This window comes from Lepidothrix coronata, unplaced genomic scaffold, assembly GCF_001604755.1.
Source record: "Lepidothrix coronata isolate B3197 unplaced genomic scaffold, Lepidothrix_coronata-1.0 Scaffold59, whole genome shotgun sequence".
NCBI lineage: Eukaryota > Metazoa > Chordata > Aves > Passeriformes > Pipridae > Lepidothrix > Lepidothrix coronata.
In genome coordinates this window covers 4,008,779-4,030,558 of record NW_016690239.1, presented here as the reverse complement: position 1 = coordinate 4,030,558, position 21,780 = coordinate 4,008,779, and the positions used below count along the sequence as shown (strand labels likewise).

At 38.3% G+C, this 21,780-nt stretch overlaps 1 protein-coding gene across 19 annotated transcripts in view; it reads right to left on the bottom strand.

Annotated features, from left to right (window-relative positions):
* KIAA1217 (KIAA1217 ortholog) overlaps nt 1-21,780 on the bottom strand; it is a 338,499-nt gene that overhangs the window by 54,249 nt on the left and 262,470 nt on the right. For 18 of the 19 annotated variants that reach the window (XR_001875173.1, XM_017817068.1, XM_017817065.1 and 15 more), the window contains one exon: nt 17,974-18,067. Coding sequence is in view for 17 of the 19 variants with exons in the window: in XM_017817068.1 (XP_017672557.1) it covers nt 17,974-18,067 (94 nt within the window). In the remaining 2 variants the exon portion in view is untranslated. Of the gene's footprint in view, nt 1-834; nt 1,071-17,973; nt 18,068-21,780 lie in introns of those variants that run through there. The other variant, XM_017817079.1, reaches the window with a different exon arrangement.

Genomic DNA, 21,780 nt, shown 5'->3' with positions numbered 1-21,780 from the left:
CGTAGGAGGTGGAATTTAGAGGACATAACATGACCCTCTAGAAAGGAGGCATCCTGAGTGAACCATAATCAGGTGCCAAAACCATACTACCCAATATCACTGTGACATGCAGTCCCCATAGCTTTCTCCCAGTTGTGCAGGTGTACACAAAGGTTATGGAAAAAGCACTATTTGATCCCCAAAAGCAGAACTTTTAGGATAACATATTCTAATTACCCATGCACCAATTTGAAGCTCAGACACAGCATCAATTCCCTTGCCATGATATAGAGCATCAAACACATTCTTAACATTATTGTCCCTTATTTTATACCTGTATGTTTAATGCATACTTGTGCATGAATACAGTCCCTACAGCGATCCAAATGTTTTACCTCAAGGTATTTTACATGTCTCAGTATGTTCTTTTATATCCCTGACTACATATAAACTTAATTCATACCATATCCTAAAGCTCCCATGGGGAAAACAAAGAATACCTAGTTCACTTTTTACCGAATGTAAAACAGATCCATAAAATTCTAAGCTAACCACAAAACAAATGTAATGGTAATATCAAAAATGTTTGATTGCTTCACCTTGCCTGTAAGTCAATGTGCATGCTGAAGATGGATCATGCAAACAAATAGAGAGGAGAGTTTTCAGACCAAATCCTACACAGTCTGCTCTTTAGAGCATAATTTCTTCAGGTATCCTGATGCTACTCTGAGTATTTGTTTCCACAATTTAAAACACTACCACTCTTACTACACTCTTAGACAAAACTATTACGGATGGACAAAAAAAACAATCTTTGAAAAGATTTTTTGCTCTGAAATAATTAAAGCCACTTACTGTTACTTAAAGAAATCACTTGTATGGCTACAGCAGTGAGATGAACATTTGGTTCCACTTCTTCTAATAAAGTACTTTTTGTTTTCAATCTTGAATCTCAATCCTCAGTCTATGGTATAATATTTTGTATATCCATATCTTCTGGGAAAAGGTTTTGAAAGAGTAAAAATGCTCCTTGTTCCCTCTGCTCACAACAGAGGCTGGCCATGTTGCTTTATCCGGTCATGTAAGTAATGCTGCTTCAATAGACTGAAGTACTTTTCCACATGACAAGCCTGCGATTTCTCCTCCCCTTCGAAATTAGTCACTAAATAACCTCCCTGGCATGTCACCCAGTCACAAACTGTGCAACACTATGTGATTGAATCGCTCAATCATTTTTTAATGTGTGCCTATAAGATGCATAGAAAGAGACTAACATTATGGAGTGAACCACAAAAGAGATTCACAAAGGGGAAAGCCATAAATAAAATAGTGAGTAACCCCTGTTTTGCTAAGAGAGTGCATTTCAAAGGCAACACTATGAGACACATATATATTAACTCCCCAACAGGTGAAGACCTCCAACCATTTAGCAAACCCAGTACACAGAATTCTAGAAAAAAAAATCCAGCAGTTATAAACCTTAGAAGCTTTTCACCTACTCAGATTGGTAGTGACACTCGGTAGAAGGAAGCACAAGCTCCTCCCGTGGAGGAGGCTGTCTACTCATTAACTGGGCACCTGAGCCTCTTGGCTAACCTGAACTTCAGGGTACCAGTAAATCAATCTCATTGTTATCTCTGCAGCACACCACACTAGCCATTGTGATTAGTTGTTGTTTGGCTTCTCTTTCTTTTTTTTTAAAAAGAGGGTACAATAGAGAAGGCAAATATATTTTCAAAAATTAGAAGAAAAAGAATGCTTCCCTCCCTTCCATCCCCTCACCCCAAAAGAATATAGAATACAGAAATTGTCTCCTTAAAAATACAGTAGTTACAGTCTAAAAGAGATGGCACTTAAATATCATTGGGGAAAATCTCATGACATGAGCCCTTCCCAGTCCTGCGGTTATCTTGTACTTTGGGAGGACTGGTTTGGGATTTTGCCTCAATTTTGTTTTTATGCAAGGAAAAACTTCCTATACCATCATGACTGGCATTCAAAGGAATCAAAATACAAATTAAGCACATGACCATGACCTAATATTGCTGTAGAGAATCAGTTATAACAGGACCTTACTGGAGCAGCATTTCTGTTTCACAGTACTACTCTCAGTGTCTCAGCCATTAGTGAAGGAGGCATCATTCACTTCCGCTACAAAAGGGCAATTTGACACAAAGCATTTAAGTAAAAGGACAAAGATCATAGCAGATCTGGCAGCCAAAACTAAAAATTCAAGTGTTCCACCCCATACTATACCCAGCCCAACAGTAGATAAATCCTCCAGCTTTGTAGACAGCTGCTGTGAGTTCTGATTTGTAATGTACCCTGTAAATTTGTACGCCATTATTGATCTTGTCCAGAACTTCAAAAAATTTGTATGTAGTCTAATATAAAGGTTTTTCTCATAAATGTAAAAAAAATCCATTTTGTCTTAAAGGCTTACTTTTCAGTTTTACAGTAAAATATTTTAAAATACTGTTTTTACTAAATATTTGCACTAGCACTATAATAAACTTATTATGGCACAGAAACAATGTTAAACCTATTTATTTTTATTTCAAATTTAATCAGTCAAGGCTGGTTTCTTGCAGTATAGGAGTAAAGCAGTATTTACCATTGAAGCATCTGGTTTATATTTTGCAGGTTTAACTAACCAGTCAAGCATCCTCTTTTAATGAATGGATGTATACACTTGACCTAGTTAAAAAGCTGCTTAGGTCGGTGGACCAACCAGACTCAAAACCATCAAAAGTAAAAAATACAAGCAAATTCTCCTAGTACACTTTAATGCCATGCCTTCCAACAGTTGCAGAGTATATTCTTCCATCCATACTCTTCCTTGCAGGCTAGCAAACCTTCAGTGACAAATAACATTATTATGCTAATATGCAGAATAAAAAAGATGACTATATTTTACTGCAGTTTCCCTGCAATGAATTCCAACCTGGTAGGCTGCACATTTGCAGTAATTGCACTCTAGCATGATAAAGTATATCCCAGAACATCAGACACACTATAACTAGTTCTCCATATGTATGATATTATACGCAAGAATCTTCAAGTATGGCAGATGCATACAAAAAGTTTTTCATGAGATGAATTAATCTTCTTTTAATTTTAAAATATATCAGCACAACATCATAAATATCGCAGTTACATCATTACCAAGGCTGTAATTTAATTTGTAGGTTCTAACAATGCATACAAACAACTCAAGCATCACTTTCCATTTCAATCACTTTATCAGAACCCTCAAGCATTATCTAACTTTCCATGTATTACCCTATGTATAATTACTTGCCATATATTTGTTTATAAAGTACTGTACAGAACTAGAGCTCCTTTTCAGTATAAACAAAGGGGATGCCCCTAAGAGGCACAACACCCCGTGCTGCACTGAAATCAAGCCTAGAAGTTTAGATTAATTTACGACTTTAGAATCAACGTTAATGTCTATATTAATGACAGACTCAAGTTACCACAGACCTGTAACACCAGTCACCCTCATCACCTTCCTTTATTCTGTGTTATTAATAATGTTGGTCCGTTGGACCTTCCCACCAATTCGCTCATCACATTCCTTTATTTTCTGCTTGTTTCCCTCATTTTGAAGCAGAAAAAATCTTAGAGTTTAAACATCAGTAAAACACACAATTAAAAACCCAGAGAATATTTTGAAGTCTACTGTGGGGTATACACAAGTGGCATAGACATAAGTTATTGCCTGACTGCTGATCAAAGGTTTTTCTGTTCCTGATAACAGCTCTTTTGGTTCCTATTCCCTTAATAATACTTTCATGGATGAAAATAATTAAGTAGTTAATGCCTTGTACTGCTGTAAACAACTATTTCCTTGACAGAAAACAGGGAAGCACTTACGGTGATTGCTGTTCACTAGCTCAGGACTTGGTTTTGTTCTCAGCACTCTGGAACAAAGCTTGTGATGGAGTCAGTGGGGTTTGCTCCAATCTAACAAGTTAGTTCAGTACAGCAGAATCCAAATGGAAAGACAGTTTGATGATGACAGCTTTTACAGACGTATTACAAAAGAAGTATTATTTTCTTCTGGTTTTGGGAGGTTTGGGTTTAGGGTTTTGGGTGTGGGTTTGGTTTTGTTGTTGCTTTTTTTGTTGTTGTTTTGTGGGAGATTTTTTTGCCAAGGAAGGTCTCATGCCACTTTACCAGTCCTACAGCCCACCCAGCTTCTAACTCTGATCCAAGAAACCAACAGTTTGGGACAACAAAGATGAATCTGTGGAGTTATCCGCAGGATCTCCTATATTTGCTGCCTCTGATACACAAGGCTTATGAAGGCAGCTGGAGAACCTGATCAGCATCTTTCTTCTCTCTGCTTAGGGTGGCACCATGACAAGGACTTCTCAGTGTGGTTACTTGCCACGGTCCGAGGGGGGAGGGGAATGGGGCCGTGACACAGCACAGATGGGATCGGGGACAAAGGTAGAGGTGCAAAATGGATGCTTTATTCAGGTGTGTCGGGGTTTTATGAGTTTTAGGTGGGGAAAGGGCCAGGACATGAGGTGGAGCATGAGACAGACAAGCAGGGGGACAAACCAGGATACAGACACGGGCAAAAGGAGGAGGAGCGGAGGAAGCAGGGAGCTGGCAAACTCATGGCAAGCCTGGGCATGTCCAGGCTGTGCAATGTGTAGTGTGAATATAATGAAACCACATAATAACAGTAAAGTCCATATAATAACTGTAAGGTCCATATAATAAAATCCTGTCAATTGCTGTATGTTTTTCTCCACGCCTGGAACTGTTCCTGTCTTGAATCTTGCGCCTTCACAGTTACTCACTTTTTTTCAATGAAAGGAGAGTGATCCACCCTTAGCTTTACCTCCAAACATTCAGCAGAGAAGAAAAAAGGGTTCCTATCCCATCCTGATCTCAGTCTCAGTTGCTTCCCCATGGCAAAAATGAGGGAGCAGGACACAGCCTCCCCGGCTGCTGTCGTTCACAAAGGCACCAAGGTGACACACTCCCTGGTGCCCAGCCAGGCTGTGCTGGTGCCATTCTGCTCTCCACACTGCTCTCAATGACCCCTAAAAATTCTTTCAAACTGGGCTCAACTTTCTCACATCAGCTCTCCAGCCCACTGCCCATATTTATACTTACAAGGATATGCGTAGTGTTCCCTTGAAGACTGAAAATCCTACAGAAGCTCTTTGAATTTGAGAGGCCAAGCTAAACAAACAGGGAGGGAACAGAACAGTTCTGGCTGCCTAACGCATACTGGTTTGAGATTATGCACAGACCACACTATCTTCTTCTAAACATACATATTGTTTGCTATTCCCTCTGTTTACTGATTCAAAAGGCATGCAGTGAAACAGATATGCCTTGAGGTAAACACAAGTAACGTAAAGTTCTCTTAAACTTACTCCGAACTCCCTGGTTCTTAAAAAAGAAATGCAAACAAATAAACAAAAAGCCCTCTTACACCACGGAGCACATTATTACCAGCTAGAATGAACCACTATAAAGGGGACAGGCAGCTCTACAGCTTCGCTGCTGTCAAAGCAGCGCACTCTCCAGAACAGCTGGAGCTTGCAGTGTGGAGCAATCTGTGTAGAAAGCCTCTGAACCAGCCCACAGGTGAGCACCTGAGCTCCAAAGAGAACAGTGCTTTGTTGTAACCTGTGTATTAAAATTACATATATATACATACATACATGTTTTGCATACCAGCAGTAAATTTTTGGCCTATACTTTGGTGATGGCAGATTAACTCAATCTGAAATTTTTGATTTTTAGGGATTTAAAAAGTTAAAGGCAAGCAAGTACAAGTGGGAAATCCTCTGCTGGAAACGCTATAAGCCTCAAAATTTTTTTAAAGTTTACTAGAACAAATATAGCCAACTCTCTCTGGAGTTGCATGAAGAAGGTTCTGCAAAACTGAAGTATTACGTCAGGTCTGCAGTCTGCCTTTCTACCCTGTAATTTAAACCTCATGCTTCCCCCTCATTTCTGTACTGATTTAAACAAGGACATTTTCCTAGCTATAGGAAAGTATCACAGCATGTATCACAGACATATATGCATTAAGCACCTCTCAAAAAGTTAAGAGGCAATATTAGTTGCTTTGTATTGAGGATTTGTCTCACCTAATGCTGCATTAAAAGAAAGTCAGCCAGGCACCCTTCAGAGTCATCTCATTCCCCGAGAGCTGGGTGGGACAAGCTGTCCTCTGGCACTCCCAAACTCTCGCCACTGACTGCAGTGAGCGGCAATTTCTACACTAGGCTTGTAAGGATTAGATTTTTTTCCTAATTCTTTATAGTGAGCCTGCCCATATGGCTTTTCATTTAGCTCACTCTGCTCTGTTTCTCACCCTACTTTCTTCTTTTTTTTTCTTTCTTCTTTATAATTCAAGCTGAGATCCTATAACTAGAAAGGACAACGGCAGCTTCATTCCAGCTGCTACTTGCTGGTCCATGCAATGGACATTGCTGTGATCCATTTGGTGGATCCAATCTGGTCTGTGGTTCCTGTTGGATTGAACTAAGAATTAAAGGTCTCTCTCCTGAAGCTGGCAATAAACATTGTTTATTTATCAACAGAACAGTACAGAAGCACATTTACTTTTATTCTCCTCTTCCTCTGTCCTACCATTAGCACATTTATTTATGCCTAAACTTTTTAACTCCTAAATGCAGAGGACTCAGTTTGTGGCATGAAAATTGTCCTTCTTAGTCAACAGGCAATGCAGAAATATTAATAAAAAGCAGTAAATCACATGCTACAAACATTCAGCTAACACATAACTCATTACTTGGACTGATGATCTTAAGGGTTCTTTCCAATCTAAATGATGCTATGATTCCATGAAACTGGGAAGAGAGAGAAGAGGTAAAGAAAACTTATGTGGAAAGGTAATAGGGAATTCTCAATGTAAAACTACAGAAGAAAGAGGAAAAAAGATAAAACGAAAAGGGAATGAGACAGGGTGAGGGACAGTAATAGGAGTTTGTGAAAGAGGCCAAGGATGAAACAAAGTAATATTGGCAGTGGAGTGCTGAGAAATTAAAAGCAAGAAATGGATAATAAATAACAAAGAAACAAAAACAGGAGACTTACTTAAGCTTGGACTTGAGGAACTGATGGGAAAAAGAGCAGTGAGAGAGACTTTAGCATATGAAGGGAAAATCAACAAAAAATTCAATGAAAGAAAAAAAACTCAGAATTAAATGGAAAAACATGAACTAATACAAATTTTTCTTAAGGCTAGAAGATTTTGCATTAGTTCTTGTTATAACAGTGCTGTAGCCTCACATAGCAGGCACGGGACAGAGAGGGAGAGAGCAAGAAAGGAAGGAGAAGAGGGATGAGAAAGGAGAACATTCAACGTAAACTTCTTTAGTTTGGTTTGGTATTCCGAGGGTTTTTTTGCAAGTGTGGTCAGAACATGAGGGTGGTTTTTAGGAAAGAAGTGAGCAGAACACTTCAGGAAAATGCCAGCTGGAGTGACCCACAAATGCTTGAGGACATGGGTAAAGAAGCTAAGGCCACCACTTGCCTTTGCCATCCACTCTCATACTCAAAACAAAGATATTTGAGATGCACTTTAAAGCTACAAATGGCTTTTGAAACCTAGTACTTTGTGCAGCCATTACCATTGAAGATGCAGTTAAGGTTCAAAACAGCTTTATCTCCCTCAGACCCACAGGAAGTAACAGCTCTCTACAAGCCAGGCCTTAGTGCAACATCTCTGAGACACAACATGCAGTGGGACTGAGTGCTGAGAGAACGCTGAGGTGGCTGTTGCTCTTTGTACCTGTCATTAGTGGGGGACAACAGAAATTCTGGTTTGATGAAATCATCACCCAGTTCTGAAAAGTGGTGAGACATGTCATGTGTGTGTGCGCAGCCCTTATTCTCAGAAAACTTTTCCCCTTATCAATTCCATCATGTTATCGACTTCCTGACCACACAGACTTATGATCCCAAGCACACCTGCACATCATACTGTTCAACAGCCCTTCCCATTCCTAGACTAAGACCACTTTTTTTTTTCCTGTGTAAAACAAGAAGCAAATAGAAAAATAAGAGGAAAGCAATATCACACTTCCTCCTATAAAATGATACAACACGTATCATCTTAAATCTAGCTAGAGGAGCAGGCTCTGTATTTGGACTAGCCTGGTTATACCTGTACTGAACCTGTTGACACTCCCTAGTTGACACTATCACAGATTAGCTGTCAGTGAGACAACTTTGGAGACACATTGGCTGAACTCTGCTTGGAAGGGAAGGGAGCTAAGGCCCCTTGGAGCTTGACCCAGAGAAGTCCCATGAGAGCTTCCAGTCTAGCCATGCTTTAGGCAAACTGAGCAAAAAGATGGATGAGATGCAGAACATTTTGCATTGGCCTGACTGAAATCACAGTGCCTCTGTATGGAGGTTTATTTCCCCAGCAACATTTCATCATTTGAGCTATCTCACTGCTACCAGTCTGCCTTACTTTACTCCTGATCAGCAAGACAAACATCCAGATCAGTTAACAGGCACGCATTTCTGCCTATTTATGTATTTAATTTCCAATGAACGAATGAAATGTGAGAGTTAAAAAAAAATGTTTAGATTACCAATTAAGCAAAGACAAGTTAATAAATTTCTCATGCTTTTTTCCCCCTATGCTTCCTGAGTGTACTGTGCAGACAGAATAGTGTGGTGAATACATTAAGAAACCTCTTGGCATTTTAGCCAAGATTTTTCAGGGTGCTATCACAAATGACAAAAATATAAACACACTGAAACATAACACATTTCAATCCTAAAAAGGCTGGATTTACAAAATTACATCATTGATTTGCCAATATCCACATTTAACTCATCAGTACAGCATGGCCCACCAATCCCATAAGCTGTTAGACTGTTTGGATTGAACATATAAAAGCTGTTACTGATCTATTTTTCTAAAGTTAACATTCTGACAACCCTCATACCTGGTACTGCATTCAAACCAACTGTTGTTTTTGCTTTCAAACCAACTGTTCCTTTCTTTTGCGTTTCCACTGATGCTTTTTGTGGTAGAATTTTCTGAGAACAAACAGAGTCATGTAATTCATGAAAATGCAGCAAGCATTTCCTCCCTCCTCCCCATCTTCTTTGAAGAGATGAAGGACATCATGTACATAACATACACAGCCGCCACCAATGCAGGGAGCCAAACCCTTCAGACCAGTCTCAATTTCAGCACTTCCTCAGGGCACCACAGAACTGATGGGGTCATCTCTTTTTTTTTTCCAAAAAAGGAATAGTTTCAAACATGTACAGTTCTGGTACAGATCAGCATTTTTATTTGGTTTAAATATGCTCTATATCAAATTTCTGCTCTTTAAAAAAAAGAAATACTTTTAGTAACTGCACTCATAAATCAAAATAAATGCATGGCTTTCTGACTCCCTGTACTAACGACTCAGCTCTTATTTTTGTTCCATATTTGTATCTCTTCTCACTGCACTGAAGCCAAATAAAACTGAGCAAGTTGATACAGTTAAATGAACATAAAGGAAAGCATAACCCTTGGTCTCATCTGACATTACCAAACAACTAAGTCAATGCAATTTCTATTACAGATATATGAAATGGGTTAGGATGTAAATAATATAAAAATATTCTAAAACAGAGCTGATAATCAAAAGACATAAGCAGCATGCTTACACCTGTTTCTTCCAATATAAGCACATAGCAAATCAGAAGAAATAAGTCGCTGTGCTGAGTTTTGGAGTCAGCGCTACTGGCAGGAGAAATGGTCATGGAAGTCTTATTCACAACTGGATTTTGCGCTGCAAGTGTCCAAGCCACACTGCATCTCAGAGCTGTAAGGTCAAACAGCATTTGCAGTTGTAAGTATGTCTTTTGCAATCTTAAAAGTGCTATCAGTGCCTCAACTAAGAGTCCCTTTAGATCACAAACTTCTTCCTATACTGTTTGAATCCTACATTTTTTTTCATTTTACTTCCTTCTATCCAAAAAATATACAAATTGGTCAGCATGGCTGAAGTAAACAACCTAGTTTACCCTAAGACCAAGCTATCTATAGTAAATATTAAGTGACTGAGTGACTAGCCCTTTATCCAACACACCCTTTCAGTCTTTTTACTTAGTCACATGGAGTTCAAATTTGCAATGATGTAAGAAAGGCATATATTCAGACAAAAATAATTTCAGCATCACATCATTTCTCATGGAGTCCTGTTGCGTGCTGATATTTGCAACTATCTTGCTTTTGCCAGCTGAGGCTTTTTTTAACCCCAGATCTTAACATGTATCCAAGAAAAAATATTTTTACTGCTCATACTTTCAGAAGTCTGATTAGTTTTCCAGAGCCCTTAATAGAAAAAGTACAATCCCACACAGAGAAGAATCAAGATCCTCAGATCGACAGCTGTATTCTCTTAAACACCAGGTACTTGTTAACTCCTCCCTTTAGTATTCATAAGGCTTATCTAGAGGCAGGTAACTAAAAACATCCTGAAGTTAAGACTCAGTGGAAAGCAGAGAATCTGGGACATGATCATGAAGTAACACATTTCGGATTTGTGAAAAACTTCTTGGGAAAGTTAAGGTCCTGAATAACAAGTGAATGGCTTGTTTGCAGAAGACAAAACATTGTTTCTAACTCTACTAACTTTCCAGGAACCGTGGAAGCAAAATGCCCACTTTCACAAAGTGATTTTTAACCCCTGTTTGAGTAACAGCCCATTTGGAAAGCTACCTGGAAATCATAAATCTCGACTGGACTTTGACTTGCGGGACTCCAGCAATTCAGATAAGCTACCTGGTTTACAAAGGACAGAAAGGAGGACCTTCCCTCCTTGTAAGGGAGGTCACAACTATGAGCATTTTTATATTTGTCAATGTGTTTAGGGAGCTCCAGCAACATCTGACTCTGTCAGCTATTTAGGAATTTCAAGTAAACAGTCAAATTAATGCAAACTGTTCTACCAAAAGCAAGGGCAGTGAAAAAAAAAGAGTGAGCAAAACTTCTAAAGAATTGGCACAAGAAAACATTATGTAAAAAGAGGTGGAGTAAGAATAAAACCAGAAACTAGTAGACAATAAAAAATAGACTCAAATCCAATCCTTATGTTTTTATTCAGGGCAAGCTCCCACTGAAGGCAGCAAAAGCTTTCCCTGACAACCTCAAACTTATGTGAGAAGTAAGATTTTTAGTTTTAATGAAGGGCTGAAGAGACCTTCACCCAAGACAGATAGTACACTGTCATTAAGTAACTTCATCAGCTCCAGGAAAAGCTCTAAGAAAACCTCAACATGAAAGGCTGGCCAGTTTGAATACAGGCCTGTTAGTAGGAAATAAAGAACTTTCCCCCTAAAAATTCCACTCTCTGGGAGCTTCCAGGTAACTGGTTTCTGATATCTACCATATGACACTCCTCTTAGACTAACTGGGATATTACTGCATGGGTGTGGCAAACTCATGTTCCTTGAACAGTTTAATATCAAGAACATGATGATTTCTTTCAACGGCCAGCTTAATGTAAACCTAAAATCCATCCTCATTACTTGAAAATTTCTTTTAAAAAAAGAAGAGGCATCTTTTAAAATGTTGGTATAGTAATAGGATCTATACATTTATATTCCTTATATTCATTACATACAATGTTTGTGAAATAAATACAGTACACCAAAAAAATTAGCCATCATATTAAAAAAGCCACAGTGCAGTATCCATCCAACAGTAACACAGGATCTGTATCTTCAAACAGACTGGCTTTTGGCTGGAAAATGTTTGAGATTAATATATTGTTTTATGCGTAGCTGAAATAAAAAAAAATAATTTTTTTTCTTTGTAATTCTATCCATTTTCCCACTAACTTAGGCTTTGTACAGCAGTAGGTATTGTATATCAAAGGATATATGAATGAAAGAGAACAGGTACATTTACAGTCTCTCATCACAGTTTGATTGGATGCAGGTACTTCTCAGTGTCTGCAGGTCTGTAGTTGCACAAATAATTGGCAACTACTGAAAACCCACTCAAGGCAAAAGTAGGAAAATCCATATCATTTAAAAGAATCCAGAACATCAAAGACTTTTACTATATATTTTGTTCCAATCTCAGCAAGATTTGTAATGGCAAGTTGGAAAATAACTGTTCATGTTCAATATGTAAGTTTGAAACTAGACATAAAATCTGAAAGTAGAGTTTGGTGATTTAGAGAGCACTTAAACATTTATTTTCTCATACGGCTCAAGGAAGAAGAAACAGTTTCCATTGTTATGATTTAAATTCCCAGTTAATATGAAAATATCTTTCAGTTTAGAAAGAAAAAAAAAAGAAAAGAGGAATAAGATATCCTCCTTTATTTATAAGCATCATCTTACCTTACATCTCTCGGTGAGTTCTGTTTCTAGATGACTTTGGCAGGTATTTTAATTCAGAATTAGTTTCAGAAATAGATGCCATTACATTTGCTCTTTAAAATAAAGCACTTTTTCTCTTTTCCTCAGACAAAGTATGTGGGCTACAAGAACTGCAGCGTCTCTGTTCAAGAGATTTCATGGACACTCAGAGGCTTTCTTTCTACTGTATGAAAGCTAAATCTGAGTAAAGAAGGCATTTTTCCTGTCCCGGAAATCAGTATAACCAAAACCAATGCTGAGCTAATGAGAAATGTTTCTTCCATGTGTTCTGTTTGGCAGACACTGCAAGTCATATCAAGGAAACACGTGATGTTTATAAATACAATATGGCTCATGTTGTCATAACCTCTCAATGACAAAAAGAGCATTAGAAAAAGCAGACAGCAAAACAGCAGGAAAGATGAGATTTGTATCATTTGGAAGGTCTCTATCAGATAATAGAGGTATTAGAATTTGCTTTATCTTTTTTTTTCTTTTTTTTTTCCTTTTTCTTCCCTAAAGAAAACAAAGTTTTACAGTAATGTGATCGGTAAGGCAAACACATGGCGACTTACATAAATTCTGTCCCATAGGCATTCTAGCACTAAAATGCATTCACCCAATTTATTGTTTGAATTCTTTTCCAATAAATACTTTTGTTCTAAATACCTCTATGTAGTGCAAGCAGCTCTTTTGTTTTTGTTTTTTAGCTGTAGTATGAATTGAAAAAATATAATTTTGGCGGCATTATCAGCTTTTATGTTTATTTGTGATGTTAAGATCACAAACAATCCAATAAAAATAAATTAAACATCTTAAAGAACCTGCAGGTATGTTTACAGGTACCTCGAGAACACAGAAGGATGATTCTGCTTTTACTATCTATCTTTCCTGCAAACCAGCACTGAATTTCAACATTCTTGGAAGCCTTAAATTCTTGGGGAGTTGTCTGAGGGGTTTTAGCACTTGTAGAGGTTTTTTTAAAGTTTGTAAATTGCATCTAACTCTACAGAGTTAAAATGTTAGCAACCTCCTATCCAGGCATTTTCAGGGGAAAAGTCAAAAGTTGATGTGCCATTTCATTAGTAAAAGCTACTTAGCACAAGTTTATCCAAGTTATCAAATGTCTGTCTCATTTTACTGTACAACTCATTTTACATCCTCTCCTCTCACCCTGGCAACCCAAACCCTCCTTGCTGCCAGGAACATCATCATCTTTTTGCCACATGAACTCCCAGAAAATTTGGAGTTTACAGGTACCCTGCACTGCCCCCACTCAGCTCTGACTCAACTTGCCCTAATTACTCTTTCTTAGAGAAACAGTCTCTGAAAAAAAATCCCAAACACCTCAAAGCATACCTCAATACAACAGCAGCCACAACAAGCATTCTCTAGATATTCTGGCCTCACCCACCCAGCAGAAGTCTTATACAAGTCAGGGAATTAAGCAGAATCATGGTGGGGCTAGGACTTCAAAATAAAGTGTAACCCACAGACTTTAGGGCAGGTGGATGGGAAGAAAAAGACTGCCAAGCAAAATAGCCACCAGTTTTTTATGAAGTACAAATTCCCTCCTAATTCTCAAAATTGGCTGGCAGGTGAAGTCCAAATCAAACCACTGCATAAGCCAACATTACTAGTATCCAACTGTGCCACCAGACTAGTTTCTGTAACAGAAGTGGGAGATTATATTTTAGGATTCTTCCCCCTTTAGTCACTCCATAAAAGGAGGGCATAGGAAATGGGGAAAGATAATATGCTGTGCACATTCAGTGGGGGAATCACTTCAGTGCAACAGCCCAGGACCAAAGGAGTTGTGACACTTGCAAAGAAATTCAATTCACTCAGCCATCAGTTCTTTGTTGTCATCTCCTGACATTCAATCTATATACACCACCACTGAATGGAAGGGAGGCAACCTGGGCCCTGCACTTTGTAAGTCTGAGAAAACTTCTTCTCCTTGTAATCTGTGCAAATCACAAATGCTAATTCCAAGGGCACAGACCAGCATGGCCATGTACATGCATTTACACTGGAATTCAGAACAATGCCAGAGGGAATAGAAAGACCATTTAAACATTTGTTCATGATACAGTATTTTGTTAGAAGTAGTACTGTTGCACAGAGAGCTAGAAAATGCTGATGAACGATACAAGCTCAGATGAAGGAATAAATGAATGAAAAAATGCAGCAATGTGAAGATACATTTTTCAAAAAAACCCCCAGCTGTCATGGACTTTCAGCGTACATTTTGGGAAAGGAAAAATAAATAAAGGAAGAGGACAAGCACAAATACCGAGTGAGACAGCACTATGTGGCTACCTCTTGCTTGAGCAGCATTCAACATGGCAGACCTGTCAAACAAACCATGCTCTTCAAGATGTAAATGGCCATGACACAATATTAGTAAGCAAGTGAGGCACTCGGAAGGATTTCAAGAGAAACTTTTCTTTAGAGCTTGCTTGGCCCCTCAGCAAATTCCCTTTTCTCAAACTCAACCCACTCAGAAAAATGCATGAAACAAAGACAACCAGGAAAATTAGAATTAAGGGACATGGTTCGATAAAGATCTGAGACTTACAGATCCCACATTCTTCTTGAGCATTCTGAAGTCTTCTTGTCCGTATGGATAATACTTACTATTTCAAGTGTTACTGCCAACTCTTATACAGGTCTCACATCTGTTTGGTAGTTAAAACAGGTGTTCAAGCTGGCAGCTAACATTATTTTCTGAGATTATTTTGGGCCTGTTACATGGAAATGATTATAAATCACATGAATAGAAGCCTGAACATCATCAAACCCAGGGATAAACATTCCAAAGGGACAAGAAGGCAAACAGTAGAAAAATCTGTAAAGGCAAAACTTTCCCAAACCTCAAAAAAAATAAAGCTTGAATTCACATTTGGCTGGAGATACAACCACGCTCAGTATCACCATGGAAAAATGTACTTACAAGGGCTAATTCATGATATTCTAAATACTGTTTTTCAACTGGTCAGACAATAAGCTGCTTTTCTGTAGGTATTTTGAAACAGTTAAACATAATGCAAAGCACACCCTCCCTCCTTCCTACTGTAGTGAATTTAGCACTCATTTATCATATGAAATTGAAAAAAATCAATTTGCCCAAAGCAAAGATATGCAAACACAAAACAAGGGATGAGAAACAAGTTTTCTACGATCTTATGTGTACTGTGCATTAACAGGACATAAAATGTACATGTTTCTCACTTAGTCCCCCCACAGTTCCATTCCCCTTAAGCTGGTTTGCTAAGAAAAGAGGGATAGATAATCAATCTCTTTATTGGTGGTTGTTTCTGCTGAACTAATAACCTGTGAACCTCCAGGTGAATGTTAACCAGATTTAACCAAAGGGTAGAAACCATAAGACTACTATGTCCCTACAAATTTTGCCAAATTAGAGATTTGAGAGGAGATCCTACAGTACTTCTGCCAAAGAGAGGAAAAGCTGCAGTGTGTGCTCCATCTTAGACTCCAGGGGATTAACACTGGAGAGTGTTACTGCAGAGTGTTATTACTTTAGGAAAAGCCTCAGTTAGGACCTGAGTGTTGCTGCATAAGGAAGAACTCAACCAAAAGACACACATCCTTAGACAAAGAGGGTTCATTATTTCTGGAGGTCAAGAAATCACTTGTTTCCATGCTCGTAACTTTGAAGTGCAGAAGTTCACATAGTTCAAAAGGAAGACTTTTTGCATGTTTCTCCACAAAGCCCCAATGAACATCCCGGCTGTGACTTCACCTCTCAGACCAGAAAGACAAGAAATTTGCCAATACAAAGGAAAAGACAAATGATAAAATAGCTGTTTTGTTGGATGCACAGAATTTCAAAGTGGCATCTTTGCATTTTTGTAGAGTAAAATATAATATTCTACCAAGAAAACACAACTTCTGCAAAGGTCATCACTGTGTCACCAGTGTTTTTTGGTTATGGCCAAAAGGAGCTAACTCAGCCATAATCAGGAGATGTCAAGTGTGCATATCTGTTGTACAACACAGTATTTTAAAATAAGCAATTCAAGTCATTATAGTTTTTGCACAGAAGCAGCACCTGTGTTCAAAACAACTCTGTTTGGCAGTAAATGCCTGGAAGAGGGCCAAAGAAGCAATCGTTACTTTTGAATATATATAGCTAACTACAGTAGCTAACTGTATCTGAAAAAGTCTAGAATGCACAAGTAGATACCTTTTACCACAGTAGATACCTTCAGCATCCACTGTACATAGAAACAAGAACAGTATAACATAACTTCATAAAGCCAAAGTGAAATTGTTACATGCATTAATATCACAATGCACGATGATGGCATGCTTTCAAATATGAATGAGATGTATTGGATACATCCATTTACTGCCACAGGAATATAACTAGAACTGAAGAATTTCAGGACCTTACAGAAGACACTAAAAAGTATCACATCATCCCTTTAATGCATATCTATTTGCTTGCTCATGCTGTGTGTGCAGCAGTGTGAATAATCAAGTAATTAGATTTCTGACCTATACCAAGGAGCATTTTATAATTGAAGTGTATAAATGAAAGGTGGTTGAGACTAGTGCCTCTAAATCAGCTACTGGAATCTTTCTAAAATAATGTGGCCTCAAACTGTTTAAACAGAATAACTACTTACATGAAATATTAGTAATAGAGCAGTCAGGCATGCTCAGAATTGATAACAAAACCAAGAAGAAAATGTACAATTAAGCAAATCACTTCACAGGAAGTTTTCTGCACAGTTGAATCAGTTTTGGAACACACATAAAAGCCACAAATCAGGTAGGACAGTAGTGGTGTTCCGGCCCCACTGAGCTCATTTGGATGTACCATTTCCTAGATGAGGTTGTGTAATCTCACCACCACCACCCTCTACTGCAACACCAGCTGTGGGTAACATGATGGAAGAGGAGCCACACAGCATCTCCCTCCTTCTCGGCATCAAGGTGGGAGATACAGTCCAGTGAAAGACAGAGGCAACGAGAGAGAGGAATCAAATGTTTCAAATGCATTCTCTTACAGTTTCCTGATACAAAACGTTAACTTGAAAATGCAAATATACTCATCCTTGTTCAGTACAGGTAGAAAATTTTAGAAAAAAAAACAAAACCATTTACACCACAATGGGTATTTATCAGAATTTCCTATTTAAAATTTCAATAGACTTCAAGCTAGGTACATTTGCTCAGCCTCTGTAAACCAATCTGTGCTTAAACCTTATTGGAGTGTACTAGCACCATGCCATACTTCACTGTAAAAGGTTTGGAAACACAAAATTGGAAGCTGTAAAAACTCTGAGTACTGTCTGTGTACAAAATACATAATTAAAGGCTATATTTTGCTTCACATGCTTTAATGCATCTAAACAAGATCAAACATCCAGTTAATGCCCAGGGCAAATAACTGGAAAAAGCAAAGCAGTTAAGAAACATTACAGCAAGCATTATCAGTTTCTTCCTCTGTAAATATGTTGTACACATACCCTCGATTTTATGAATTGTTGTGTACATATTACATTTAATAATCTAAACATTGAGCATAAAAGATGGAGGAAAAAGGAGTATAAATGCAGCAACAGTACTTACCCTTATATCTCCATTTACAGCTCTGGAAGTGTGATTAAATGCGTGTGCAGGATCTTTGTTGTAAACTTTAAGGAAAGATCGGTCTTGAATATTCCTGGAATTAAAAGAATCAGCAATGACAACAGATGAAAGTAGTTTTATTTACTTTGTTGCCCAAAAGTTTCAGGTAAAAGACAAACATAGGAGGTCTGCAGCCAGTCTATAAGAAAAACGTAAATGCCATAACTTAGACACACACAAACAAACAAAAGCCTACTTTGATTCTCTTTCCCATGGGAAGTATCATTCTTTCACTACAACTACACACCCACAAAAATTAGATAGTGTTAAGTTTCTTTCAAGGTCCTGCCATAGAGTGAAAACACTTTGAAGACAATAGAGCTTCAACATTACACGGCACTAAAAAGGATTTAGTTAATATTTACATGTTTTATTGTGCACTCAGCCCACATGAATTTTTGCTATTCTAAGAAGGAAGAATATCAAAAGAAAAGCAGTCTTTCTAATTGTGATTATTCCTGAGGAAAGTTTTATTATCAGCTTGTTCACAAAGCTGAAAAAAAATCCACAAAAGCTAAAAATTCAGTAGCAGATAAATTCTTCCTCTAAACTTTATCTATAATAAAGACTTTTTTGAAGGGAAAAGATAGATATTAGAGAAACAAATAAATTAGTGAAAGTTTTGATGAAAGCTATCACAGAAATGGTTTAGATGAAAAGCCCTAGGAAAATACTTTTGTTTAATTAGTACTTTGTCATTAATTAGTTCATTTTTCAACTACTACATTTAGGAAAGAATTAGACAACAGCAGGTTTTTATTTTGTCTCAAAATCTACCTTCCAATAATTTTATGGCTTTGACACTTGCCCTGAGTTCTGCTGATTTCTGGTTCACATTTTAATCAGTAGCAAAGCCTGAGATCTACGCTCACTTACATCCTCTCAAAGCTGAGACTCCTTTCACTTCCCAGTAGTGAACTCTAGAGAATTTACTTACATGTGACCGAATTCCTTTCCTCCAGGTGCAGCTACCAGTCTAGTGAACTGATCTTAATCACTGGGATTATCATTCAAAAATGAAGGAAAGGAGTCTCGGGCAGGTCCAATTTCTTTCTTATAATGTCATATTACAATCAGTGATTGCTTGCAATGAGTAGCTAGTCAGAACTTGTGCTGCTGTTGTAGGTGTCAAGTAGTTATTAAAGAAACCCCACAGCTTAAGAGATAGATCAGTGCCTCCTGTTTAAGAACTGGAGGGCTGATGAGAAGTTTAGTATTTATGAGTGTTTACTTGTAGACTGCATAGGAAAATAGCTACCTTGCAGCAAGTTCAAGTTCTTCAATTATTTATGGTAACATAAACTGTTTTCCATCTTGCAAATGTGACCCTTTTGCTTTAAGACCTGCACTGGGAGTCTCAGTTACTATTTTCTGCCTCGACTTGGAACTATGTTCTTTTTGATACAAAGCAAGTTCTCTCATCTTTGGTTCAAGAAATGGTATATTATTCATTTAAATACATTTTTTCTGCTGTCTTTTCTGTCGGATGGCTATGAGATGGTACCTCAACTAACTGGAGTTTCTTTTAAAAGCCTTTTCCGTAAATATTTCTTGTAGTAACATGACACTTTAAAGTAAAACATTGCTGCAAGGCAAAGCACCAGAATACTAGGCATTTGATCTCTGATGTGAATTGTATTTCACCTCACCATTTTGCTATTCTAAGATAAACATTACTGATAACAGGTATATATTACAGTACTTTCATTATTACTATAATTTGCATTACTGTATCTCCCAGATGCCCTTGGCATGTTCAAAGGCCTCACTCATCTGTGTGCTGTATAAACACCCCAGGAATACAACTTCTTCATCAGCTTACAAACTGAATAGAGGTCACAAAAGACAACTGGGTAGCTGCAGAAAGATAAGAGAACAAAAAGAAATTAGAAGACCATAGTCTCTTCAGTCAGAGGAGCAACAAGCAAATCCTGGGACCACAGGCATGCTCTGAGTAGCCAAAGCAACAGAGAGAGTGGAAGGGAGACCAACGCAGTGGCTTTGCAGGTGTCTGTGGAGGACACCTTCCAAGCACATTAGAGGGCTGCCTGAGAGAGAGCATGAAGGCATTTGTTCGAAAATTAAAGATACCTAGAGTTCAAGTTGGCATTATTCACCAAGTGGAAGCAGATGGCACTTGGTACTGAATGAGAAATGAAAAGTAGCACTGAAGTGGGCTTGGAGGAGCCCTCATAATGAAGACAAGTAGTTTATATTTAATGAGATGGAGAAGATACAGCCGGAGGACAAGTGAAAAAAATGCATGTGAAACAGTCTGCCTGTCAAACTAGGAGAATGATATTTGTTGCTTCATTTGAATGAGTAAGAGTGAACAAGATTACCTATTACCTGTGTCAACTGCTGAGAAAAGACGATTACAGCAGTTGCTATTAAAAAACTCATGAATTAGAAGAGTGTTTTTACACTACGTGATGGGAAAGGAAAGGCTGTACTATAGGGACATTCTGCAGAAAAAAAATCTAAAACCTAGACTGGATACAGAACTCTGAATCACTTTACTAAAAAGATTGGACTTTAATAGAAAGATAATGCTTTGTCCCCAGTGATTAAAAAAAAAAAAAAAGGAAAAAGGAAGAAAAGGGGAAGGAGTATGATTGCCCAATGAAAGGCACAGAGGAACATGAACCTCTGAGGGAGATGGAGAGCTTAAGGAGTTGACTGAAACCCTTGTATTTAACATAAGGAAGAAAGAAGTGAAGGAAGACATAGCAAGCAAAGGAGAGAAAAATGATGTTTCATTTCATCTGTTCTCTGAGAGGAGATACTGGCAAGATCTTGTGAAGAGTAAGGAACAGAAATGGAGAAACTGTTGTGGAAATTATTCAAAGGTGGTGAAAACGCAGCTGGTAGTGCATGCTTTGGACTCCAGTAAGCTGGAATTGCTGAGGTTTCCTAAGTGAGAAGGGTGGCAGAACTGAGAGAATTTTGTTACGGAGGAAGTCAGCTGTGTTGTGGGATTTCCTCTAGAAATACTCTACAATACAGGCATAGGAGCAGAGGAAGCAGACGCTGAGACTGAGCCAGGCCTCAGGTTGGCAGAGTGATGCTTGCAATGGGAGCAAGGGAAAAAAACGTGGAGTGGCATTAAGATAATCAACCACCACACCACATTCTTGGGGGCAGGGAGGAGATGAAGTCATAAACTGGTAGTCTGAAACTTGAGGGAAGATGGAGGGATAAAGTGAGAGAGAACAAGCTGATGGACCAGATGATAGTTGGCAATAATGCACTTGGCAACAGAGATATAGTAACACCTATCTTGATTCACTCAGTTGATTTGATCTTGTGAAAGACTGTTTGATGTATAAGAAACTTGGATAAATGATGACTGATGATGATGCAAAAAATCAGATGGGTCTTCACAGAGGTATTACAGTGGCCAAAACAGGGGTGTGGGAATCTGTAAAGCAAGTAAGATTAAAAGAAATTGAAATCTGGCTGATGACAAGACACTGGATAAACAGCCTGAGGAGAGCAAGACAGAGGTGAGAAAATGGAGTGTATTGTTGTTCAGAGACTAAGAACAGGATGGGAGAATTGGATGTGACAAGGCTAGAAAAGCTCCAACTTGCTCTTTCAACTGCAATGTGATATGGAGAAACACCTGAGCCACAGGATCTCCAGAAGAAAAAAGGCAGCAGTGGAAAGTACACTTCTCTTACTCCTGTTTGTATTGGCCATGGGAGAAAAACGTTACAGTGCATCTACACTGCAATTGCTGTGGTG